This window comes from Dryobates pubescens, chromosome 3, assembly GCF_014839835.1.
Source record: "Dryobates pubescens isolate bDryPub1 chromosome 3, bDryPub1.pri, whole genome shotgun sequence".
NCBI lineage: Eukaryota > Metazoa > Chordata > Aves > Piciformes > Picidae > Dryobates > Dryobates pubescens.
Window position 1 is genome coordinate 8,402,388 of NC_071614.1, and position 27,993 is coordinate 8,430,380.

The 27,993-nt window shown below is 44.1% G+C and overlaps 1 protein-coding gene across 1 annotated transcript; it reads right to left on the minus strand.

Annotated features, from left to right (window-relative positions):
- Positions 1-162: 162 nt before the first annotated feature.
- On the minus strand, positions 163-26,976 carry MEP1B (meprin A subunit beta). The gene is made up of 15 exons (XM_054180199.1): positions 26,914-26,976; positions 21,163-21,181; positions 20,925-20,975; positions 20,044-20,087; positions 18,906-18,978; positions 18,239-18,356; positions 14,552-14,730; positions 12,549-12,767; positions 10,486-10,638; positions 9,522-9,737; positions 7,505-7,969; positions 5,043-5,225; positions 4,233-4,557; positions 2,065-2,266; positions 163-275 (listed from the first exon to the last, which is right to left on the minus strand). Exons 1-15 carry the CDS (start codon positions 26,974-26,976, stop codon positions 255-257), a joined length of 2,331 nt encoding a protein of 776 aa, XP_054036174.1. The 3' UTR covers positions 163-254.
- Between the last annotated feature and the right edge of the window lie 1,017 nt (positions 26,977-27,993).

Sequence of the window (27,993 nt, forward strand, 5' to 3'; positions counted from 1 at the left end):
CAGGTGGACCTAAAGGACAGGGCAGGCACGGCACACAACAGCTTTCCGTTTATCTCCACTGCATGGCAATACACAACACTGCCAGACACTTCACTGACTTTAGCACAGTACTTTATCCAGATGAGGAATTATTTGCCAGACTTTACAAACCTTTATCATGATGCTTGAGATAAAAATAACAGAAAGAATGATGACCCAGTTGTGGTTCTCCAGTGATGTTCATCTTGTGCCTTTGATGCTTGCTGGCGTTGTCTTCAGAAGGATGTTTTATTAACCTGGGTGGGGGGAGAAATAAACCTGCATTTTAAAAGGGTGTAGGGAAGGGAACTGGGGAAGTTTAGTCTTGAGGAGAGAAGGCTGAAAGGGGATCATCTTGGTTTAGCTGATTAGATAGTATTGGATGATAGGTTGGACTTGGTGATCACAAAGATCTCTTCCAACCTGGTTAATTCTATTCTATCTTATTAATGTATGGACAATGAGCAATGGTTACAAGCTGGAACACAGGAGGTTCCACCTCAGCATGAGGAGAAACTTCTTTACTGTGAGAATGACAGTGCACTGGATCAGGCTGCCCAGAGAGGTGGTGGAATCTCCTTCTCTGGAGTAGCGGTGGTGGAAGAGAGGAGGGTTTGAATGAAGTGGCTTTCTGGTGTTCAGATAAATGACCTCTTTAATTCCTAAGCTGGAGACTCCAGACTTCAAAAATGTGACAACTTCAATGTACTTCTGACTGATTTACTTTACTTTTCAGTGTATGTATATACATGTACCCATGTGTATAGTGTAAGTATGTATGTGTACCTCTGTATATAGTGTGCATATATACACACTATGCATAATGTGTATTATACATTATACATTATGTGTGCATAATGTATGTACATGGACCTGTGTGTATGTATATGTACCTGTGTGTATAGTGTGTGTATATACATGTACCTCTGTGTATAGTGTGTGTATGTACATGTGCCTGTGTGTATAGCGTGTTTATGTACATGCACCTCTGTGTATATTGTGTGTATGTACATGTACCTGTGTGCATAGTGTATGTATGTACATGTACCTGTGTGTATAGTGTGTGTATGTATATGTACCTCTGTGTATAGTGTGTATATGTACATGTACCTATGTGTATAGTGTATGTATGTACATGTACCTGTGTGTATAGTGTGTATATGTACATGTACCTGTGTGTGTAGTGTGTGTATGTACATGTACCTGTATGTGTAGTGTGTATATGTACATGTATCTGTGTGTGTAGTGTGTGCAGTGTGTGTATGTACATGTACCTGCATGTATAGTGTGTGTATATACATGTACCTCTGTGTATAGTGTGTGTATGTACATGTGCCTGTGTGTATGTACATGCGCCTCTGTGTATATTGTGTGTATGTACATGTACCTGTGTGCATAGTGTATGTATGTACATGTACCTGTGTGCATAGTGTATGTATGTACATGTACCTGTGTGTATAGTGTGTGTATGTACATGTACCTGTATGTATAGTGTGTGTATATACATGTACCTCTGTGTATAGTGTGTGTATGTACATGTGCCTGTGTGTATGTACATGCACCTCTGTGTATATTGTGTGTATGTACAGGTACCTGTGTGATAGTGTGTGTATGTACATCTACCTGTGTGATAGTGTATGTATGTACATGTACCTGTGTGTACAGTGTGTGTATGTACATGTACCTGTGTGTGCAGTGTATGTATGTACATGTACCTCTGTGTATAGTGTGTGTATGTACATGTACCTATGTGTATAGTGTATGTATGTACATGTACCTATGTGTATAGTGTGTATATGTACATGTACCTGTGTGTGTAGTGTGTGCAGTGTGTGTATGTACATGTACCTGTGTGTGCAGTGTATGTATGTACATGTACCTCTGTGTATAGTGTGTGTATGTACATGTACCTATGTGTATAGTGTGTGTATGTACATGTAGCTGTGTGTGCAGTGTGTGTATGTACATGTACCTGTGTGTGCAGTGTGTGTATGTACATGTACCTGTGTGTATAGAGATACTTGTTGGAAGAAGCAAAATACTTACCTCTTCTAGAGCTAGTGTCTCCCCACGTCCTTTTTCTTTCCTGTATTTCTTCTTAAGGCACACTGCAGTTGTGATAGTGACAATGAGCATTACAACAAACACAGCTATGGTTGAAGAAACAGCTATTACAGTGTTTTCTTGAGTTGAGCCTTTCCTTTCACACTTTTCACCCATGTACCACCAGCTGTCACCTGCTGGACATCTAGAAAGTAAAAGAACAAACGTTACCTTCATGTTCTGATGCAGTTCTGCCTTTTGTCATGCTCAGCTTTTACACAAAGCCCTTCTGCCTGCTTCATTCAGTCAATTTTAAACAGCCTTTACAGGAAGGAGTTGAATAAGATCCCTACAGCAACTGGTCCAGAACCTTTACACTGCTATTTTTAGCCAATCCAGCTGCATTTACCACCCTCCAGAAAACTTCATCCACTTGTTTCCTCACAAAATCATTGCTTTTTTAACTCTCAGCTCACCTTGTGCAATAATTTGAACCCATGAGATAGATGAGGTGGGGACCATGGGCTGGACTCTTACAGCATTGCTGACCAGATAGCAGCTGGACCAAGGCTTAGGTGCAGGGATCCCCTACTTCCAGACTGATCCTGCTGAAGAGTTTCCCACCACATTCCCTTCACCCTTTACATTGCCAGAAGAGGCTTAGTTTCAGTTTTAAAGAGTTTGAATGAACTATCTCTGCCCTCCTCCAAAGAAGGTAAGAAAAAATTAATTCATGTCCTAGCAGTCATCTGATATTAGGACTAACAACAAGCTCCAAGATTTGATTCCTTCACCTTATCCAGCATCACTATCAGCTCTGAAACATTGTACAGTGAGCATATGAAGGTCCCAATTACCTGACTGGGAAAAAGATAGCTGTGCAGTACTGTTGAGTGGACACCTGCCCCTGTCTTGCTAACCCTGGTTGTTCCTACTGTTACTGCTTTTCTCATTCCTGCCTAAGCCCTTTATTCAGAACTATACATTCAACCCTGCAAATGAGTCTATTTGCAGTGCACTGGAGGATACTGATTGTCAGGGGGCTACATGTGATCCAGCTTAAACAGCTACATATCACAATCCCCCCTCCTTTCCCAGCAGAAAATTGGAGCTGAGACCAACTGCTGTCACCTACTTCCTGAGGACAGAAAGTAGGTCACATAGGCACTAGACCTTCAAACCATCCAGAGGTGTCAGAAAATAGATGTTGTCTTTCCATACATTTGACATCAGCTATAATATTCAGTAAAACTCTCTCTTCTTGGAATTGCTTCTTGACATTTACTCATTCCTACCCTGCTTCTGATGGGTTGCACATGGATTGGTTTTTAAAAGGTTTCTAAATGGGGAGACATAACACTTAATGAGTCATCCTGACTCCTGTCCCTCTTGGCCTTTAGCTGTGTGCCTCCCAGCACTCCCCCAGCCTACCTGCCCTGGCAAAGCATCACACAAAGTTCCTATCTTCAGCATTAGAGCTCATCTGAGAGCTTTAACAGCCCTCACCAGCCAGGTGGCTTACAGAAATGCACCCACAGAGAATCAAAGAAAACTTGTTTCTCTTGCAAGGCAAAAAACCTTCTTAGTCCTTAGCCTTCCTTGCTGCTTTCAAGTGCAAGCAACTCCACTTTGGTAACTCCTGGCTGTAATTTGTACTGCATGACATTTCTGAATCAAATTCTGAAATGATGTCTGTGCTGCTTTCTGCCTGGGAAGAATGAGACATCTTTTCTCCTGATAGAAATGCTCTTCTGTTGCAACTGCATTTATATTTAAGTCTTCTACAGCTTGCTGTAGGGACTTTCAGGAAGATGCACAGTTCATTTTATAACTTTGGACTAACAGATCACTGAAAATGATAGACACATTTGAAATACAACTTAGAGGGAAGTCAAGCAGAGTACCACAGCTTGGGGGACATAGTAGTGTTGGGCTGATGGTTGGACTTGATGATCTTAGAGGGCTTTTCCAACCTTAATGATTTTATGCTGGTCCAATGCTGAGGTTAGGAGCTTTGTTGCCCACACTGATCACAAGATTAGTCTCACAGGAGCAGTTGGAAATATTTGCCCTAATCAGCTATAGTTTGTCTTTCATTAGGAACAAAGGTGTGTGCTACTAGAAGCTTGCATTCCTCATCCTCTCCTCTGAGAGTGAATACAGGCAGTCACCTGCACACTGGTGCTCTGTCTACAACAATGCAGACACCGTCATTTTCACAAGGGTTTTCTGGACAGACATCTGGACCCTCCACCTCTGGCTTATCAGTTGGCTTGACAAAGGCTGTGGTGGTAGGCTTAGTGGTGGTGGTGGCAGGCTTAGTGGTGGTGGTGGTGGCAGGCTTAGTGGTGGTGGTGGTGACAGGCTTAGTGGTGGCAGTCTTGATGGTAGTAGTGCTAGGCTCAGTGGTGGTGGTGGGCTTGGTGCTGGCACTGGATGTGTTTGTAACAACAGTTGGTGAAACACTTGGCTGAGTTGATAGTAGATGTGATATATCTGCACAACAAAAACACAAACATTGGAGCTTTACTTCATTTCCCCCCACCACTCCCCCCCTCATTCTAATGCTAAGTTCTAACTGCAAAGAGCAAAGAGGCTGTCCATGTATAATGGATAAACAAGTAGGGGTTTTTTTTCACCTTTAAGGAGCATGGTTTATTTTGGAAGTGTCCTCTAGATTCTTTCATAACCAGACAAATTTATTCAAAGTACTCTAAGTAATTTCCACAGAATCAGCATTATTTTATCCACCTTAGCATTGTCTTATATTCCTTTCCATACATAAAGGAACTGTGCAGTGCAGGTACCTCTCCATACATTCATTCAAACATAGGTTTTGATTTTAGATACAGGTGTAGCTCCCTCACTGCTCATGTGCAAAGTACTTCATGTGTATTAGTTCTGCAGCTCTAGTGATCCAGTAAGTATTGTGACATTCTGTGTGTATTGTATTGCAAAGCACAGCAACTGTGGTTACCTACCTTCCATTGTTAGAAGAATGTAAATACTGTCTTCTTTAATAAAGTCACGCCTTTGAAGTCTCTGATGGGTTAAAAATGCACTTGTTCCACTCCCTGGGCCTCTCATGAAAGTAGTTCCATTGGGGAAAGTTGCTGTGGATCCCACTTCATCTGGCCTACCCCAAAAATACTTTGATGAGGAATCTGGAAAGAAAAATAATTAAGTGAATGTGAGTATGGGACCACTCTGGATTTCCATCTCAACAGTGTCCCTTCCTTCTCAGATAACCTCTGCTGCAAAGTACTTCCGAGGCCTCTCCCAACAATCAAGACACACTTTGCCTGCTCCTGCTTAGTTGCTTGTGGATATCATGAATATAGAATCATAGAATTGTCAGGGTTGGGAGGGACCTCAAGGATCACCTAGTTCCAACCCCCTGCCATGGGCAGGGACCCCTCACGCTTAGATCAGGTTGCTCACAGCCACATCCAGCCTGGCCTTAAAAACCTCCAGGGATGAGGCTTCCACTGCCTCCCTGGGCAGCCTGTGCCAGTGTCTCCCCACCCTCATGGGAAAGAACTTCTTCCTAACATCCACTCTGAGTCTACCCACGTCTAGTCTTGCTCCATTCCCCCCAGTCCCATCATTACCTAACATCCTAGAAAGTCTCTCCCCAGCTTTGTTGTAGGAGAAAACAACAACTCATCTGAAACTCAGGGAATAGGAACTATGCTGAACCTGCCTACAATATTTGCAGATTTTTTTTCTTGAGTCCACACTGATGAGATGCAGAAGACAAAGGAGCTCTTCGAGCATTTGGTTTAGCCTGAGGTGTTGAGAAAGAACCTGTTGGAGAGGACATTATTGGAGAGACAGTTGAAAACCTGTTGGTTTATACTTGAAGTGAAGTGGGCAAGAGGATGAACAGCACACGAAGATGAGCAGCACAAAACTTCACTGTGAAAAGAATTAACACAGTGCTTCTCTAAAAAGAGCAACTCCTGATGTGGACGTGGAGCAAGGGGTACTGGGACAATCTGAATGGTCACAGGCCACTGATGACTCCTCCATCAAACTCTTCTGCATCTCAGAGCTGAGCCTGGTTGTCTATGAAAGTATCTGATAGAGGGAGAAGAAAGTGCCTGCTTCAGCATCTCTGCTGGTTAGAGAAAGCAGTTACAAGGCTTCTCCTGGGAATCTGGGGTGAGTAGCAATGTATGAGCAAACAAAGGAGAAGGAGCAGAGTGCAAACAGGCTGCAAGTCCACAGGGTCAGGGAAGGAGAAGGGCTGAGCCCTGTGACCATAACAGCAAAGAGCACAGGGAGAACACCAGCCATCTATGGAGCACTTGGCATGGTGCAGCTCTCATTTACAGGGAGGAAATCCAGTCTTTCTAGACTGGTTCTACCTGGGTTGGGGTTTTCTTTGTTGGGGTGTGTTTTGTTGTTGTTGGTTTGGTTCTGTCCACATAGAGACAATGCCATAGAAAAATGAGTCTAAATAATAAAATCTTTAAACTAATACTGTGAATTTGATTTTTTTTGGTGCCTTCTTCCTTCGCTTCCATTGTTTGAAAGCAGTGCTGAGGGGGGTTTGTTTTGGCAAAACCCTTGCACTGGTAAAGAAAGTATATTTTGCCTTAAGTCCAATCTTTATCCAATGATGAATTTGGAGGGGGTGGGAGGGTGGGGGATGTGTTTCTTTAATATCTCTTTGTATAGAGATTCCTATCATATCTCAGAGCTACATCTCCTGCTCAGCTGCCTCCTTTCCAAGCTATTGTGGACAACTGCTCCTTATCTTCTCACACCTTGAATGAGTACAGATTATGTAACATGAATCAGTACTTTGTCCATGTGGAGATTTGTGCTGACACCGCTGCACCTTTTATGTGGAGGGTGGAGATTTGGCTAATAGCTGCTCTTTTATCTGCTCTGAACTGTGTGCCTTGCTAATTCAGTGTTTTGCCTGTCAAGCCTTCTGTAAAACTTCAGTTCTCATAAAGCAGACATTAATGAATCTTCACAGAGCATAGGAAAGACATTTTAGGAGTGGATCATCCACCTGTTTCTTATGCAAATCAACTCTGAGGTCGAATGTCCCAGTTTAACCTACTTGTATGTCCAGTTTTTTTCTTGTCTGTGGGTCAGTTTCTCGTTGCTGCATACAAATGAAACATTCCAGAAGCTAATTGCCCATTGGAATGGGCTGCCCAGGGAGGTGGTAGAGTCACCATCGTTGGAGGTGTTCAGGAGGAGACTTGATAGGGTGCTTGGTGCCATGGTTTAGTTGATTAGGTGGGTTGGATTAGTTGATGGGTTGGATGCGATGATCTCGAAGGTCTCTTCCAACCTGCTCTATTCTATTCTATTCTATTCTATTCTAAACAAACTGCACTAATTTGCACAAGGAGAAAAATCTGACTCCTCATCTTTTGGCTATGTTTAAATGTACTGAGTAGCACCTCTGATTTTAACTCACCTAATTTCTGGGGGTCTGTTGTTATACTCCTTTGGTTTGACATCCTTTGACGAATATCAGGATGCTGGTCAAGCAGGATCATGGTACCTTGCTGCCACGCACAGGGCCATTGCAGATGATCATCATTTGCTCCAGAAATCAAGTGCAAATATATTGCCAAATTAAATGGGCTATCAGCAGTCCCATTTACATACAAGCTGACCTGAAAAGCATATCCTTGACTAGAATAAAAAGGTGGGCTGTATATTCTTCCCTCTTGCCCTGCTGGGCTTGTGTTGAGGAGATGTGTGAAATTTCTGATGTGCCAGACATGGTGGGGACACTGAGTTTCAGACAAGTTGATGTCATCAATGGAAAGGCCTCCATTTGATAAGCCACTTCCTTTCACACCTTCAAACACAACCCGGAATTTACTTGTGACGTTCAAGGAAACGTGATGGAGCTGCCAGAAATCTGCAGGTGAACCTGAGAAACAGAGCATCATAGAATCAATAAGGTTGGAAAAGACCTCAAAGATCATCAAGTCCAACCTGTCACCCAACACCTCATGACTACTGAACCATGGCACCAAGTGCCACATCCAATCCCCTCTTGAATGCCTCCAGGGATGGTGACTCCACCACCACCCTGGGCAGCACATCCCAACAGCTAACAACTCTCTCTGTGAAGAACTTTCTCCTCACCTCCAGCCTAAACTTCCCCTGGTACAGCTTGAGACTGTGTCCTCTTGTTCTGGTGCTGGTTGCCTGGGAGAAGAGACCAACCTCCTCCTGGCTACAGCCTCCCTTCAGGTAGTTGTAGACAGCAATAAGGTCTCCCCTGAGCCTCCTCTTCTCCAGGCTAAACAACCCCAGCTCCCTCAGCCTCTCCTCATAGGACTTGTGCTCGAGGCCTCTTCCCAGCCTCGTTGCCCTTCTCTGGACACATTCAAGAATCTCAATGTCCTTCTTAAATTGACCGACCCAGAACTGGACACAGCACTCAAGGTGTGGCTTAACCAGTGCTAAGCACAGGGCAGAATGACCTCCCTGCTCCTGCTGGCCACACTATTCTTGATGCAGGCCAGGATGCCATTGGCCTTCTTGGCCACCTGGGCACACTGCTGGCTCATGTTCAGCCAGCTGTCAATCAGTACCCCCAGGTCCCTTTCTGCCTGGCTGCTCTCCAGCCACTCTGACCCCAGCCTGTAGCGCTGCATGGGGTTGTTGTGACCAAAGTGCTTGCAGCAGCAAGGATTTCTCAGTGAGGAGGACAGCCAAACAGTGCACAGGTCTACAGACCCAGCACCAGCACTGTGTAAGAACATCTCTGCTCTACTGGCACAGAGATGTTGAAATATTTATCCTGCAGGTGTTACTTTTTCGGTGGAAGATCAACTAACAGTTAAATATTGGAGAAAATGATTTAGTCCTGAGGTGAATTTGGCAGTTCTAGCTTAAAGAGATCTTGTCCATCACCAGCTCATTCTATTGGCCATAGGCTCCCTAAACCACGACAACTGAATTTTCTTCAAGCTGCAACTCGAGTCATGATCTGTGGCCCATGTATTTCACTTAAGTCTTTTCAAACCTTGGTTTTAGAAATAAAAAATCCCTTACAGTTTATTTAACCTTTTCTAAATTGGTATGTTAGATATTTTAAGGCACTTACACCTCCCATTTTTTTATTACTCCTTTCTTATTCGTTGTCATTTACTCTAATTGCCAGCTTCATTGGTTGCTATTGATACCAGCAATTCAGGAGCATCTGAAATGACTACTCATGGAATTTGAGCTATTTTGGTGAAGAAACTGTAATGATACTGCAAGAGTTTGTAATCTGTGGTAATTGATCACGTTACAGGAAAGCAGCTGACTGAGGATCCATCAACTGCAATTTCACGAGAGGAGAATCAATTACACAGAGAAGCCAAAGACTAACGCTAGGAGGTGAGTCACTTTGCCACAACATTTCACCCCCAGTACTTTGGAAAGGATACTGAGTATAGATAAAAACAAAATGCAATTTTATTCCTTACCTTTTATCTCTTCAATGAGTCTCAAAGTGCCATTTGGATGGGCTGAAGTGTACTCCCTGACCCAAACGTACAGCCGGTCGCTTTCCTGACCGCTGTTGTAGAAATAGAACTGCAAGCACTGGAAGCCCCTTTTGGGATACAGAATACGGCTCTCCAGGAGAGCAGTGCTCCCCTCTGCTCCGGCACTGGTGTTGAAATGCATGAAGTAGCCAGAATCTGTCAAAAGTCAATGAGAAATGAATGGCAGAGAGCAGAATAAAAGGCTTTTCCTGGCGCAGCTGTATCAACGCTGTGATGTAAAGAAGCAGGAAGATGTGGTTGAGTCAGGGTGAGGGTATGGCAGACCCTCTAGAGATCTTCAGACTAAGGACCTGTTCACATTCTCCAGAGGCCAAAACATTCTCCTTGCAACTTTTTTCCCTCATTTGCCTGTCCCTAGCAATTTGTACCCAAAAGCACTGCCTTTTACTCTTTACCCAGTGCCAGCAATTCACACTTGATTCTCTCTGGAGGACTGATTTAAGCTCCTGAACCCATGACGTTTTCTCTGACAGGCTCAGAAACAACTGGCTACACTCTCAATTAATTATTCTCCTGATAACATACATTCATTCCTAAATCCCAATCCTTTCCAAAGACTTACAGAGCAATTATTCAGAAAATTAGCAGCCTTTCTGGTGTGCCTGAACCACAGGTTAGAATATTCTATGAAGTTCTCCTGTCAGGATGTGACACTTAGACAAGGAAACAGCTCCACAGAGATAAGGACACTGAATCTTCTCAGATAAGCAGAAAATCTAACAGGCCACATGATGTCCCCAAGCACATACATTTATGTTGCTTGGTTAAAAAATAATTTTTTGTCAACAAATAAACAGAGAACAAGGCCAAGATCCAAGTCAGCTCCCATGCCTCTGCAGAAAATCCCTCCCAGAGAGATAAGGACAGGGTTTTATTCTCATACCTTCACATTCCCCCATATTAGTGTGATCAGCAGTTGGCCCAGCGGGAACCCGAGACAAACGCTGCCAGTCACTGTTATCATCTGAACTTTGAATCATGCCACACACATTTTCAAGTTCAAAACTGCATGTGTCCATGAAACTGAGGGAGGAGGCTGGAACAGCAGAAAAATAAAAATAAAGATCCACCAAGTTTTGAATCTCCATTACACAACACACATTTGGCTGCTGAGGCTGCAAAGCCAACAGCAGAGAAAGACTAAATGCAAGCACAAAAGAACGGAACGGAACGGAACAGAATGGAACAGCCAGGCTGGAAAAGACCTTTGAGATTATCAAGTCCAACCTATCACCCAACACCATCTAATCAACTAAACCATGGCACCAAGCACCCCATCCAGTCGCTTCCTAAACACCTCCAGTGATGGTGACTCCACCACCTCCCTGAGCAGCACATTCCAATGGCCAATCTCTCTTTCTGAGAAGAACTTCTTCCTAACCTCCAGCCTAAACCTCCCCTGGTGCAGCTTGAGACTGTGTCCTCTTGTCCTGGTGCTGCTTGCCTGGGAGAAGAGACCAACCCCCACCTGGCTACAACTTGCTTCAGGTAGTTGTAGAGAGCAATAAGGTCTCCCCTGAGCCTCCTCTTCTCCAGGCTAAACAACCCCAGCTCCCTCAGCCTCTCCTCATAGGACTTGTGCTCGAGGCCTCTCCCCAGCCTTGTTCCCCTTCTCTGGACACATTCAAGTATCTCAATGTCCTTCTTAAATTGAGGGGCCCAGAACTGGACACAGTACTCAAGGTGTGGCTTAACCAGTGCTGAGCACAGGGCAGAATGACCTCCCTGCTCCTGCTGGCCACACTATTCCTGATACAGGCCAGGATGCCATTGGCCTTCTTGGCCACTTGGGCACACTGCTGGCTCACATTCAGCCTACTATCAACCAGGATCCCCAAGGTCCCTTTCTGCTTGTCTACTCTCCAGCCACTCTGACCCCAGCAATCAGTGGTTTTGATAGCATTAACATGCACAGTATAATGTTCAGGAATTCAAAGCAGCTGACCATTAACACTGACATTAATAAGATGTCCTCAGGACCACTCTGGGCAGTTAGTAAGCACAGGAGCATGTCAGCTTCTTATCACAGAATCACAGAATGGTTGGAGTTGAAAGGGACCTCTGGAGATCATCTAGTCCAACCACCCTGCTAAAACACGGTCACCTAGAGCAGGTTGCACGGGTACATGTCCAGGTTGGTTTGGAACGTCTCCAGAGAAGGAGACTCAACAAGTTCTCTGGGCAGCCTGCTCCAGTGATCCATCACCCTCATTGTAAATTTTCCCCTGATGTTCAAGTGAGACATTCTGGGTTCTGATTTGTGCCTGTTGCCCCTTATCCTATCACTGGGCACTGCTGAAAAGAGCCCAGCTTCACTCTTTTACCTCCACCCTTTAGATACAGCTTAAATTTATAAAAGGAACACTACCACCAACCCCAACCCACCAACCTTCACATAGCCAAAAGGGCCTGAGCCTTCCCATTCATTCCTCTGCCTTACTGGGCCAGTCCAAGCATGGCCAGAGATTCTGGTAGAAGTTCACCAGTGTATCAGCTGGAGTGCTTATTTTCACTGCTATAAGCAAACTTTGTTTTCCAAAGTGCTGAACTGGAATGGAAAAAAAAATCCCCAACATTTGGGAGCAGTGAATATCTCATCACATAGAAAATTTCAGGATGGAATTAATGGGAACAGAAGTGCAGGTTTTAAACAACCACCCAAGGGATGAACAAAACTCAGCTGCTGAGTGAGGCTGTTTTTCAACTAAAGGTCAGATAAAATTGCACACAAAACTGCTGCACAGCAGTGTTTCTGCAGGAGGGCTGTGATATTTCTAGCTCCACCATTATTTTGGGTGGGTTTAACCCAATTCACTTCTCCAGATAACGTTAGCAGCTCTTTCACTTGTGCCTGGGTGAGTTCAGCGTGCATGCATCGCCCTCCTTGATTTCAAATGCCAGAAGCAACAAAACCACTCAAATATTAAAAGAAATGGAGACACTTACTGCAGTTGTACAGCCTGTTCAGCTTCTGGAGATCATAATCACTGAAATCCATCCTCTGTCCTATGACATCCATGAAGTCTGGTATGTTGGTGACAATGGTGGGCTCAGTTCCGTTCTTGAATGCGTTTTGGCTGTAGTGCATCACAGAAGTGTAGTCATAGGGAACGTTCAGGAAGTCTGAGGTTGAGTCATTGTATTTTGCAAAATTGTGTTCTTTACCTGAATGGGGAAGAAATAAAAAGGAAGACTGCTTGCTGCCCAAGAGGAACAAGTTTTGATCTTCACACTTAGAGTGCCAAGGAATCCATCACCTCCTCAAGGATTATTTTTTTGTAGCCTGAAACTATTTTATTTCTTGCCTAGAGTTATTTACTTTCCTCTTTTAGCCACTGGAACATAGCATGATGATTTCTGCTGGATGTAGGACAATTTCTGCTACCACAGAATATGTCTGGTTGGAAGACACCTCACAGATCATCCAGTCCAAACTTCAGCCCAGCACTGAAGGGTCAGCACCAAACCATGTCCCTAAGCACCAGGTCCACATGGCGCTTGAACACCCCTAGGGATGGTGACTCCACCACTGCCCTGGGCAGACCATTTGTCATGGACTGATTTCTAATGCCTGAGAACCCCCTCAGTGAAGAAATATCTCCTAATATCCATTGTGAACCTCCCCTGGTGCAGCTTGTAACCATTTCCTCTAGTCCTGTGGTCAGTCATCAAGGAGAAGAGGCTGTCCCCCTCCTCCCTTACCAGAAAGCTTTCCCCCCTGAAACTACCTGTGAAATTTGATGGGCTTGTGGAGTATCCCCAAAAGTGAAGATACTGTTTCAGTGCTCAGATTAATGCAATTTGCAACTGTAATGCTTCTCTGTTTCTAATCTGTCTTCTCTGCTGTTCAGTTGCTGGTCGTTTTAGCTCACAATAAACAAGTTGTCATCAGATAATCTTTCAGAACTTACCTTTGCAGATATTTTCTGGAGTGTGAGCAAAACAAATACTCCTAAAAGCTATATTCCTAACTACCCAAGGAAGGTAACATTAGCAACTGTATTCTGGTCAGGGTAAAAAAGCTGCAGCAGTTTCAAACAAGCAACATTAAAGAGTCAGCAAAGTACAATGGAAATCAAATAACACAGTCTAAGTAACTGTCTGTACAATACACTTGCATATGCACCAGACTATTGATCATGATTAAATAAGAATGCATTATATTTAATCATTATCTATTGTTTTCAGTCTTCTGTGAGTACCTGTTAGGACAGCACCAATTCTGTGTATACAACTTTGTATCTGAATTGCATGAAAGTCACAGAGGATGAAGGCAAGCTGAAGAGGCAGAGACTGAGCAGATCCCAAGGAACCCAGTGCCAGCTCTCAGGCATCTGCCAAATACACCAGATACACTCACATTCAGAAGGGGCATCACTGAAGTAACCACTTGTGTGATGCAGATGCTGAAAGGGGTCTCTCTTGTCTGCAGACACTCTGCTGTCTCAGCTCTGCTGCCCAAGCCAGGTGTAGTGGCCAGGGACAAAGAGGCCAACCAGAGTTTTCACTGGAGATTTTCTACTGGCTTCACTCACACTGCTTTGCTCAGTGTGGCATTTGGGGTTTTTCCAATTACTTTTCTTTTGCCACGAGCCCCAGAGTAACACTGCTGGTAGCAGAGTATTCATTTAACCAAACTCAGTTATTCACTTCTGCTTTTCTGCTGCACAACACAACTCAGACCTCTAGTTAGGGTTGTGGGCACTGCTGTGGCATGAGGGGAAAAACCACAGCAATGACAAACAAGGCTTTCTACCCCAGATTTTTTCTTGTCTTTATTTACTCATTTATCTATCATTTTTATATCTAAAATTTATTTATACACTTGCTTTGAAAAGTAAGTCCAGGTAAGAGAACAGTGTGACCATTGAAGGGTGGCTGGAAGGGATGTTCCACAGCTAAACCCACTAACACCAGAGCCTGAAAAGAAAGGCATGGGAGAGACTGACCAGTCTGAATCCTGTCCCAGACGATGGACACATAGTCATCCCGGTCAGATCGTGACTGCTCATGCCAGAATCCCAGGGCATGAAGGAACTCATGCTGGATTGTCCCAATCCTGTCACAGTTGGCTCCAATGGAGAGCTGCTGTAGCCCCTGTTGGTGGTTTCCCACTAAGGACCAGCATCTAGCATTGAAACACAAGAGAGGACTCTCTGAGACACAGCGTCCCCATGCCATGCCAGCCCCAAAATCAGTCTGTTCAGCAGCTACATTTTTAGCTTGAGTGTTGAGGTTACATTTTGCTCCAGACAGAGCTTCTTCATTGATCTGTTCCTTACCAGATCCTTTCCTCTCACATGTAGCCCTGTTTTGATAAAGAAACACCTCCCCAGCTCGGGCTCTGCTGGTTTCGATGGGTTTTCTTTAACACAAAAAATGCTGAGCTGTGACAGATGAAAGCTGATGAGGAATTCCTTGGTACTCCAGGAAACATCAAAGACTATGGACACATAATGTAGTGCAATTAAGTTACTGCAGATTAGCAGTTTTTAGCTGGAGCACAGTACGTGACTGTGAGCACACCTTGAGCCTGTCCTGATGGTGAGGAACCAGGTTCGTGCACGTCCTCACCTCTCCCACTGCAGCTGCTGCTCTCTTTACTGTTTTGGCCTTTTGCTTGGTGAGGGGCTGTGGCTGTCAGGCAGGGTTTGGCCCTACACAGCTGCTTTTGCCTTTGTAAAGGTGGTGCATCTAACAGTGCTTTGCAAAAGCTCCTTTCTTCCCAGCCCTCTGTGAGCTGCTGCAGTGGAGCACTTGCTGCTGACACACGCTCATGAGAAAGAGCAAAACTGCAGTTGTGCTGGAAGTTTTTACTGCAGGATAAAAAACTTCAGAGAACTATCTGCACAAGCCAATAAAATGGCACCCCATGTCCCAAAAGTAGCAAGCACAGAGAGTTTCATTTAAATGGATGTTTTACGCAGCAAGCAAATCAACACTTGCCCAGTGAGGTCCATAAAATTAATCAGGCACAAAATATGCTGTAGAATTCGCAGTCCTGTCACCCCAGAAATGTAAAACCACAAGCACACCACACACTTATTAGTGCAACTTATTCCCAGCATTTCTCTTTCCACAGAAGAGCACAGGCCTTGGCTATTGATTACTCATCCAAATCACAGCATCAGACCTAGGAAGACGCACATGTGGCATCCATAATTTCACAGGCTTCTGCTGATCGTGTCCCCATATTGATTGTGCAGCTCCTTTTTGTGGGTCTGTGTGTTCTGCAGAAGTCAGGACATTTACAGCATACAGAATTAACCAGGTAGCCAGGTTGGAAAAGACCCTCGAGATCATCAAGTCCAACCTATAACCCAACACCATCTAATCAACCAAGCACTCCATCCAGCCTCTTCTTAAACACCTCCAGTGATGGTGACTCCTCCACCTCTCTGGGCAGCACATTCCAATGACAAATCTCTCTTTCTATGAAGGACTTCTTCCTAACATCCAGTCTAAAGCTCCCCTGGTGCAGCTTGAGACTGTGTCCTCTTGTTCTGGTGCTGGTTGCCTGGGAGAAGAGACCAACCCTCACGTAGCTAGAACCACCCAAGGACCACAGTTCTGGATCCACCTCATACCAAAGCAGCAGTTTCAGAGCCACATCTGCTGCATAGTGCACAGCAACACACCAGGCAGTGAGGGTGAGACTCAGCATCCAGCTAGAGGGACTTGCCTTCTTCATCATGTGACATGTCTTTTTAATGGACATAGAAATGAAACGTGGTGCAGAGGCCTCTTACTTGCCATAGGCTAAAGACTGTGGTTCTTTTCCAGGCACAATTATCAGCAAATTCATTGCATACTTTATGTGATGAAGGACTGAAAAAATTTAGCTACATGAGTTTTCCATTTGGCTCCAAAAGATGAGTCTTCAGCACAGGAAAATACTGTGCTCCCTAAGCCTCCATTTAGACATCTTTTAGGGATGAGGGTCAGTGTCACATGTACAGCATGAAGAGTTGAGACTAAAAAGAGCCAGAGACCAAAGAGATTTCAAAATAATTATCTGCTGCAAATATCTCAGAACAAGCCTGGAGGGAAAGGGAACCATTTTCATTGTCAGAAAATCTTTTCCCACTTATGAATGCATTCTCATATCAGGAAATGATTTTCTGAAAGTAAATTTCCTCACCAGGCTATCAAAGCTTTCCCTGAGCTCCTTTTCTGAAAGAGAAATGGCTCAGTGTAGTGTGGAAAATGTACTTGTTCTTGCTGCACTGTTTTGACAAAGGCTGTCTTAGAAAGGGAAGCAGCTGAGGCAGTTTTGACTTCTCTATTGGAGTCTTATGTTGCAAAATGTAAGGTGGAATAAGCACAACTAGTCATCAAGAGGGGTTAAACCTCTGTAAGATATTTCAGTGTTGTGCAGCATTTAAAAAAATATGCTGATGTGACATTGCCCAGATGCAAATTCCATTCCAGCCAGCTGAACATGAGCCAGCAGTGTGCCCAGGGGGTCAAGAAGGCCAATGGCATCCAGGCATCAAGAAGAGTGTGGCCAGCAGGAGCAGGGAAGTCATTGTGCCCCTGTACTCAGTACTGGTCAGGCCACACCTTGAGTCCTATGTCCAGTTCTGGGCCACTCAATTTAAGAAGGACATTGAGACTCTTGAACGTGTCCAGAGAAGGGCAACGAGGCTGGGGAGGGGTCTGGAGCAGAGCCCTGTGAGGAGAGGCTGAGGGAGCTGGGGTTGTTTAGCCTGGAGAAGAGAAGGTGCAGGGGAGCCCTTACTGCTGTCTACAACTACCTGCAAGGAGGTTGTAGCCAGGAGGGGGTTGGTCTCTTCTCCCAGGCAAGCAGCACCAGAACAAGAGGACACAGTCTCAAGCTGTGCCAGGGGAAGTTTAGGCTGGAGGTGAGGAGAAAGTTCTTCCCAGAAAGAGTTATTAGCCATTGGAATGTGCTGCCCAGGGAGGTGGTGGAGTCACCATCCCTGGAGGAGTTCAAGAAGGGATTGGATGTGGCACTTGGTGAAATGGTTTAGTAGTCATGAGTAGTCATGGGTGACAGGTTGGACTTGATGATCTTTGAGGTCTTTTCCAACCTTGTTGATTCTGTGATTCTATGATTTGTTACAGTCAAACATAGCCATTGTCCCGCATTAAGAAATATAATTTGGGGTTTTATTTAAACTAAGGTTATCTAATACTGACCATTTGCAAGTGATGCTTCACATATCCAAAGGTCAGTCAAGAAAATAACTGGTTTGTTTCTGGTGCCTTTTACCACCAGAAAAATTACCTCTTAAAAGACTTTGCCTCCTCCCTGGAGGTGTTCAAGCTACGGTGGATGAGGCCTTGAGCAACCTGCTCTAGTGGAAGGTACCCCAGCCAGTGCAGGGGGGTTGGAACTAGATGATGTTTAAGGTTCCTTCCAAACCAAACCATTCTATGAACCTATGACTTGATTTCCTCTTCTAGTTAGAAATAAGCATCAGCAAGAAATTGGTGATTACTACCAAGGCAATATCTCTTTTGGAAACAAATTCCAGCTGAAAACAAGATGGGAAACCAGACACAACAAAAAGCAAAATACAAAGTTATAGTCAGATATATGAGTGAATGCTGGCCATGAAAGTAGCCTGAATCCAAACAGGATGGCAGTTGTGTTACGTGACTGCTCTTACCCACTTCCCTTGAACACAGAGATGTAATTCTTCTCCCCTTCCCAAGGTTTGAAGTCAATGCAGGTCTTCAGCCGATACTGTTCAAATGCCTTGAGGATGAGTGCCTTGGCATTCATTTCTGCAAAGCGAAAAGGCAGTGCTGAGCCCACAGGTTTGTACTTGTATGGAACAATTGTTCCATAGGACAAGAGGGTGACTCTTGGTCTGCCAATCTTTGAACAAAACAAGCTGCCTCTTTCCTAGATTAAGGCCTGAGTAGGGACCTAAAACCCATAAATCAGGCTGTTGTGACATTGTCCCTTCCTCTTGATTTGCTTTGGTGTAATTTTTCCTTGGTACTTATGTATGAAATGTGATGAGTACATGAATGCCCTGGTTTTTACTTCTGCTCAGAAGTTGCATGTCTCAGACATATGCTTTTAAAACTAAATCCATATGCTGGGCCACAACAACGACAGGATAAGAACCGCCCAAGAAAGGATGTGAGGAACCAGCACCAACACCTAGGTGATGCACCCAGCTTGTCCATTCCCAGGTCCAACCCTGCTGTGGGAAATGGAATGCTCTAGACTTACAAGAAGAAAGGATGCCATGGTATCTTTACCAACCTGCAGAGAGCATCCCAATCAACACAACATGCAGACATTGTAAAGAGCAGATACTGTACCCAGGCTATCTTCCAGGACATAAGGGATAACGTGGGGCCACCGATAGTTGTCACCAATGATGGAGCTCCGTTCCTGTACCAGAGAGACGAAACAAGTATGCAGTGCTCAAGAAAAAGTGATCCAGGACCAGGGACTACAACAGTCTTAAAGGAAAGCATGTCTCCTGCAAGTCCATGTAAGACATATAAGGATCAAAGAGCTCAAAAGCTTTGGGAGATCACTCAGAGGTCTAAGGTCTGGGTTTGAAACCCCTTCACTCCCTTCTACCAGTGCCTCCAGCTTCTGCAACGTTTCCTCCATAGAACTGACCTGAGATTTTGATGCATGTGTGAGGAGAGCTTCAGCTCCCATGGGAAATACTAACACCTAAATTCTGAAAACCATACAGTGCTTAATAATGTTGTGATTTCTGAATACTGCAAGGGTTTGTTCCTGTGTCCTTAGCAAGTGCTGTCCTTGCTTCCACTGTGCTATGCTCAGGCCAAAGCAGTTCACCAAAAGGCAGAGTAAAACACTATTGACTTTCAGGGCTACAAGACACTTTGGGGGTTTCTATTAGGTCTTTTTGAGATGTTAACTTGCTATGTAAATATTACTATTCTTAACTGCTCAGGTAGGGATAGTGGACAGATTCAAAAGTGGTATTACAGCTTTAATGTTCTTTCTTTGGTTTTAGTGAACCTGCTCCACATGGTGAAGGTTTTGCAGCACTGGCCTGCAGGTTGAATTGGCTCATAATAAATACAGGGAAATGAAGAATCATTTCTATAAACCTGTCTGGATTTCTATAAACCTGTCTGGATTCTATGTATTCTATGTATTCTATTCTATGATTGTCAGCGGTGCTGAACCTCTTACAAGTTCAAATACAAAAACCACACTAAGGGAAACAAGAAGCAAATAATATTGATCTAATGGCTAAACCAATCTAATTCTGGATAATGTTTCTGCAAATGCACCCAACTCCTTCATTACCCAGGACATTCTGGAGAAATCCACCCCCAAACATTGTCAGTGTATTGTTACATAAACAGCATTTATAGTTAGTGAAAGCAGGAGCGTTTCCATACCAGCAGCATTTTACTTTGCATAAGTCAGAGGGACATTTCTGGTGTGATGTTTTATATTTGAACTCACCCCATCAAGCTTGATGTCTCCCTCAAAAAGGTCTAGTCCTAAAGCTGAAGACAAAGAGGAGAGGAACATTCAATTATAAAGACCTGAAGGGTGGGTGCCAAGAAGGTTTCAGTCTCTTTTCCGTGGTGTCCTGTGATAGGACAAGGGGCAATGGATACAAACTGGAACACAGGAGGTTCCACTTCAGTATGAGGAAAAACTTCTTTACAGTAAGGATGACAGCCCTGAAGCAGGCTGCCCAGAGAGCTCATGGAGGCTGGTGAGTTGCCTTGAGCACAGCCCTATGAGGAGAGGCTGAGGGAGCAGGGGTTGTTTAGCCTGGAGAAGAGGAGGCTCAGGGGAGACCTTCTTGCTCTCTACAACTACCTGAAGGGAGGTTGTAGCCAGAAGGGGGTTGATCTCTTCTCCCAGGCAAGCAGCACCAGAACAAGAGGACACAGTCTCAAGCTGCACCAGGGGAGGTTTAGGCTTAAGGTGAGGAGAAAGTTCTTCACAGAGAGAGTTGTTAGCTGTTGGAATGGGCTGCCCAGGGAGGTGGTGGAGTCACCATCCCTGGTGCTGTTCAAGAGGGGATTGTACATGGCACTTGGTGCCGTGGTTTAGTCATGAGGTCTGTGGTGACAGGTTGGACTTGATGGTCTTTGAGGTCTCTTCCAACCTCGGTGATTCTGTGATCTCTGGGGAGATTCAAGACCCATCTGGATACCTTCTTGTGTGACCTGCCCTAGGTGATGCTACTTTGGCAGGGGGGTTGGACTCGATGATCTCCAGAGGTCCCTTCCGACCCCTAAGATCCTCTGATCCTGTTTTATTGATCTGGGGCTACCGTAATGAAAACCACCCCCCAAAAAATCTGAAAGAGCAATTGAATTTTTAAAAACCTTCATTGATGTCAAAGATGTCTTGATCAATTCCTCCATCTACATCAATTTCTGGAAAATATAAAGAGACAAGTGAGGCAGGACATTAGCCCTTGCTGTTATCTTTATGAAGTGTGAAAATTAATGCAATAACAATAACAGTAATTATAAATCTGTGTCTGTCCTAGTGATGGTTATGAGCAGCTGCTTTTGTTGACTGCCTCCTGTGCATACAAATAGATCTCTAAACAGAACTCACCAATTGTCTCTGGAGCAGGCTGGGGAGGAAAGAAAAAAACAAGATATTATTAGAAAGGCAGATAATGAAATGCAGCTCACGTTACTCTCTCAGCAGTATTAGAGACGAGATTCGAGCTCAACTGACAGCACTTAGTGCATGGCTTTGTATTGCATTGACTGGACCCACTGCCTCCTCATCTGACTGGAAAGGTTTCTTTTCCCCTGTGTCAGCTTTGAGTCCTCCCCCTCACTTCCCCAAGAATGTCTCCCAGTAGTGCCTCTGTTCTCACAAATGTTTTGTTCTCACAAGTGTTTTGCTTTCACGGCTCAGGCAGTGCTGAGTGGTCCTTCACAAAGAGGGGAAAAGAGCCTATGAGTTCTGTAAAATCAGGTATTGGTGCAAGTGAGGAGCTTACACAACCTGTGGAAGTTGTGCCTAACTTTCCATCATAAAGCTGAAGATGGGGGAGTAGAATAGGTGTTCTGGCATCATGAAGTCTTGGAAGGACCAGGTACAGAGGCTAGGTCACCTCAGCCCAGTGCCTTAGGTGGACTCCAGTTACCTAAATAATAGCAACTCAAAGGCTCTTTCTGCAACATACAAAGCCCATAGATCATAATGAGATACAATGAGATATATGAGACATAAACCTGCTGGAGTAGATTCAGATCGGATGTCAGGAAGTTCTTCCACATGAGGGTGGTGAGACACTGGAACAGGTTGCCCAGGGAAGTGGTGGAAGCCTCATCCTGGTGGTTTTTAAGACCAGGCTGGATGTGGCTGTGAGCAACCTGATCTAGTGTGAGGTGTCCCTGCCCATGGCAGGGGGATTGGAACTAGATGATCTTTAAGATCCCTTCCAACCCTAACAATTCTATGATCTATGGAGTAGGTCCAGAGGAGGGAACAATTTTGAGGGTGCATATAACTGAGGCCCCAAAATCCAAAGGCATTCATATAAACACTCTAACCAAATGGGGGGGGGGGGAGCGTGTGGAAGGTAAAATAACTTTAATGAAGTTTCTTTATTTGGAAAAGATTCAGGAAGAAAGCTTTGAAATTGTCAGAATGTCCAACTTTAGCTTTTTCATGAAAGATTAATTTCCAATCTGAAATGAGTGCCTTCTGAAAACTTTAGCTAATGACAGAAAAAAAAATTATTGTGAACACCAAAGCCTGAACTCCCATTTTATCCTTTTGGATTCTCCTAAACTAAAATGAATTCCAACTGCTGCTTCACAGTTTTTGTCAGATTTTGGTAATTTATTCTGATTGCCTAAGAGGGGAAAACCATTTTTTGCCCAGCCAAGTAGAGGCTCCGATTTATAGATTTAAGAGAGATAATGCACAGCTAGCTGATATGAGCTGGCACCATTATTTGTACATCTAAATGTTATACAAATAGGCAATGTTTTCAACCAACAACTTCTGCTTCTTCATTTTCTTAATGAAAACTATCACCCACATATGTCCTTGTCCAGTTCAAAGGGAAAATACTGACCGTGAAGTGCCATAACAAAAAACATTGAGTAGAATCTGTTTCCTGACCCAATTTCCCCCCAAACAGCCCTGTTTCAGTACTTTATGGTTTTAGGTCATTTCAAGATTTGGTAGATTTTAAGATACCTGACTCTTAAAAGTCCAATGTCATTGTGGGAAAGTGACCAAGTCCACTGAGAAACTGTTTCCAGACTCGGGCAGATGGAAATGCTGAAGAATTGATTGTGATGTCACATTTAACTGGGGACTATTTAGTTTTATGCTGATGCATGAGAAATAGAGATGAGAAAAAAAATGCAAAGAAAAGAGGGAGGGGAAGGGAGGAGAAGGGAGGGGAAGGGAGGGGAAGGGAGGGGAAGGGAGGGGAAGGGAGGGGAAGGGAGGGGAAGGGAGGGGAAGGGAGGGGAAGGGAGGGGAAGGGAGGGGAAGGGAGGGGAAGGGAGGGGAAGGGAGGGGAAGGGAAAAAAAGAAAAGTGAAGAGAAGAGAAGAGAAGAGAAGAGAAGAGAAGAGACGAGAAGAGAAGAGAAGAGAAGAGAAGAGAAGAGAAGAGAAGAGAAGAGACGAGAAGAGAAGAGAAGAGAAGAGAAGAGAAGAGAAGAGAAGAGAAGAGAAGAGAAGAGAAGAGAAGAGAAGAGAAGAGAAGAGAAGAGAAGAGAAGAACAATCATATAAGTGTATATAGATACAGTTTAATAAACCAAATTATCCTATCCAAACCATCCATCAGATTCCTCTTACAATCTCAAGTTTTATAGCCTCTCATTGCATTTCACTATCACTATCCAGTCCACATGTCCAAATATCAAAATGAACGTGCAGCTTGTAAAACAAGCTGAAAGTACATGGGCAGTGTGCAGCAATGTTTGGCTTACTTCATTCCCACTCTCACACAGTTTTTAATGAGGAGGGGGAAAAAAACCATTCCAAGCAAAGCTTGCAGTGTTCAGAAATTAAAATCATGTTACCACCTTTTCTGTTAAAGACTGTGGTTGGCAGAGAGGAATCACACCTGTATGTGTTGAATCCTCTTCTAACCATTAATGGAGAATAAAATCCTTCTACAGTTCCAATGATTACAAGCTACAACACGCCTCTATTGACTAATCAGAAAGCAGAACTGTGCTAAAGGTACAAACTGGTTAGCTTATGGGAAAGCTCCCCTATCAGCAGCAAAAGCTCACAAACTGAAATCAATGTGGCTAAGTCCAGTGTGTAAACCAAAACGTGAGTCCACAACTGAACAGCAAAGTCAGCAATTGACTGAAGTCCAGGCTGGTCCTCAGTGTCTGAATGATGTCACTGAATGCTTTATGCTGAAGGAATCACTCTTTTACGCATTCCTCTCAACAAAACTAGGTCTTCAATCCTGTGAATCATAACAATATGTGGCAAAAGGAGTATCTCTGTGGATGAGTATTACTTGCTTGAGTAGCCACAGCTTTCACCTCAATCCCAGCCTGAGAGCTGAGAGCTATGTGCTGCATTTCTGAGTCTCTGAAAGTTCTGTAAATTAGCAACAGTTCCACAATTCAGAAGCACATACAGAAGGTGGTTATATTACCTGGGGTGTACCAAAAAGGGATTTAATTTAGTCTAACCAATGCTACTAGAATAGAATAGAATAGAATAGAATAGAATAGAATAGAATTGAATTGAATTGAATTAACCAGGTTGGAAAGGACCTTTGAGATCATCAAGTCCAACCTACCATCCAACACTATGTAATCAATTAAACCATGGCACCAAGCGCCCCATCCAGTCTCTTCTTAAACACCTCCAGTGATAGTGACTCCACCACCTCCCTGGGCAGCACATTCCAATGGGCAATCACTCTTTCTATGAAGAACTTCTTCCTAACCTCCAGCCTAAACCTCCCCTGGTGCAGCTTGAGACTGTGTCCTCTTGTTCGGGTGCTGGTTGCCTAGGAGAAGAGACCAACCCCCACCTGGCTACAACCTGTATCAACACACACACACATAATTCTGAACAGTTAATAACATTAGCCCCTAACTTTGGCAAACAACGTGGTTTATGTGGATTGAGTTAAAGGCTGACCAAACCATGGCTTATGAGCACATTCAACTGGCAATCAATTCAAATGTGCCTTGAATAGGTGAGAAACATCTCACCTGTTTTAGTCACATAAAAGCTAAGTAGACTCATTCAGTAAGCAGTGGAGAAACAAATGAGTAAATTGCATACCTAATTCATCTGTCCCTAAAATAGGTATGGCACCACCATGATGCCCTGACATCTCTAGAAGGTGGTCTACCTCACCTGTCTTGGATACCTATTCAAAGATGTGATAAAGCACCAGATGAAAATTTCCCTGCCTCACCATGGACTTTCAGGTGGAGCAGAGCCAACCAGTTTAGATAAGACAGCCTAACTTATCAGTGTTTTCTCCAGGCTATAAATAACTCTCAGTGCTGGCATCCAGAAATAGGAAAGCAACTCTTCTTGGCAGTGAGACACATGGGAATGGAATAATTAGCCCTGGTGATCAGAAGTCACTCTCACAGAGGAGCTGGTTATTGCATGTCAATTTGATGTGTGATAGCTTGTAGATATTAGTAGCAGCCTGCATCATTTAGAGGAACCTAAACAAGGCTGAGAGTTGAGTTTCCAAATAGCTGGGAATAGAGGAACAGGTAGTTATGACAGGCAGTGGAAATACAAGGGAGGGATTGAGGTAACCAGGGGACACTGGAGAACTAGGGGAAAGTTGAAAATGTGAGGTTGAGCTCTTGGCTTAGGAGGATGCATTGAGTGTGTGTCAGTGGTGAGCAAGAGGATAAGACTGCCACAGTGAGATATTAGAGCTGGACCCATAGAACCAGACAGTTTGGTTGCATTCCTTAAAACAGACAATGTTATTCCCCTGCAGTAATGTCACAGTAGGTAATAACTTACTCTTAGATTGCCCTGAAGCTGTGAACAGCTGAAATGAACTTTCAACAACCTATTGGGGATTTTTTCCCTTCAAAACATATTTATTGTGTATCAGTAAAATTCCTGCCCTCTACAATAAACCATCACAAAATGCCAGACTTCACTACAAAAAGACACAAAATACAAAATCTCAACTGAAACCTCTTGGTTTAAATAGTTCAGCTGGATTGAAGGAACAGAGAACAGAACAGAACAGAACAGAATAGAATAGAATAGAACAGAACAGAACAGAACAGAATAGACCAGACCAAACCAAACCAGGTTGCAAGAGACCTTCAAGATCATCATGTCCAACCTATCATGCAACACCATCTAATCAACTAAGCCATGGCACTAAGCACACCATCCAGTCTCTTCTTACACACCTCCAGTGATGGTGACTCCACTACCTCCCCAGGCAGCCCATTCCAATGGCCAATCAACCCTCTCTATGAAGAATTTCTTCCTAACATCCAGTCTAAACCTCCCCTGGCACAGCTTGAGATTGTGTCCTCTTGTTCTGGTGCTGGTTGCCTGGGAGAAGAGACCAACCCCCTCCTGGCTACAACCTCACTTCAGGTAGATGTAGAGAGCAAGAAGGTCTCCTCTGAGCCTTCTCTTCTTCAGGCTAAGCAACCCCAGCTCCCTCAGCCTCTCCTCACAGGGCTGTGCTCCAAACCCCTCCCCAGCTTTGTTGCCCTTCTCTGGACACTTTCCAGCAACTCAACATCTTTCCTAAACTGAGAGGCCCAGAACTGGACACAGGACTCAGGGTGTGGCCTGACCAGTGCAGGGTACAGGGGCAAAATTACCTCCCTGCTCCTGCTGGCCATACTGTTCCTGATCCAGGCCACGCTGCTATTGACCCTCTTGGCCACCTGGGCACACTGCAGGCTCATGTTCAGCCTACCATCAATCAGCACCGCCAGGTCCCTCTCTGCTTCCCAAACACATCCAGTGGCTAAGAGGTTATCGATTTCAATATCAAAACCATGAATAAACAAACCAACCAACCCCCATACTTCCATTTAAATATGGAGTAGCAAAACTAATTGTAATACTTATCTTGGTTCTAAACCCAAACCTGCTCTTCTGGTAATGGTACTTTGAATGCTACTGGACATTTTGCTCAGATGGGGAATGCAAGAAAAGCTCTCCCCATCCATACCCAAGCCTGCTAAAATTAGCAGCACCCCAAGGAAACAGAAATCTTTCCCTCTCCTTCATGCAGATGCCAACTGCAAAAGTAAACATACTGAAATCTTTTCCTCTCAACCTCATCTTTAGCTGCATTTCTTCCCCTATTATCTAAAGAAGACAAAGGCTTTGTTTTCTTACCTGACTCCAGACCACCTGCAGAAGAAGCCAAGTTAGGAGAGCAGGCACAGAAAACCAGCCCATGTTGTTACCCTGACAGGAGTGGCATGGAGAGAATTTGAGATCAACTTGGTATTTAAGGCAGTAAAGATCATAAAGCAAAACCTTTGTCCTTTCATCAACTATTAACTTCCCTACCTCACCTTCTTACCTGCCTTACCACCCAGTAAGCGAAGTCCATCATTGCTGTGTTATGATGACTAACATATTCACAGAATCACAGCATCACCAAGGTTGGAAGAGACCTCAAAGATCATCAAGTCCAACCTCTCACCACAGACCTCAGGACCAAACCATGGCACCAAGTGCCACGTCCAATACCCCTCTTCTTTATGTTTAAGCATTGCTGTGAGAAGCAGCAACACTGGACACAGGCTGACACAGGATGCAATGGACACAAGAAAACAGGGATACAGAGGAAACAGATAAATTGAAATGCAGGAAATTCCATTTTAACTAAGAAAACTTTTCATTTACTCTAACTAGACAAGCTCCAGAGGTGCCCTCCCACCTCAGCCATCCTGTGATTCAGTGAATAAAAGAGAATAGAGAATACAGAATTAACCAGGTTGGAAAAGACCTTTGAGATCATCAAGTCCAGCCTATCACCCAACACCATCTAATCAACTAACCCATGGCACTAAGTGCCTCATCCAGTCTTTCTAAACACCTCCAGTGATGGTGACTCCACCACCTCCCCGGGCAGCACATTCCAATGGCCAATCTCTCTTTCTGGGAAGAACTTCTTCCTAACCTCCAGCCTAAACCTCCCCTGGTGCAGCTTGAGACTGTGTCCTCCTTCTCCCTTTTTGAACACCTGACTTGGCAAGACAATATATTAATGAATATGTATTAATAGGCAGCATGTGGAAGTGAGAAATGTGTGTACCTAAATAAAACCCCAAATCTGTCAGCATCATCTTTTCAGTCTCTTGCTTTCAGAAGAGGCCATGTCATTTCCATTTGTCTGTGACTGATGCAATAGGATCCTTCTGGACTATTTAAAAATTCTATATAGGATCACTTTTTTAATGTACTGAC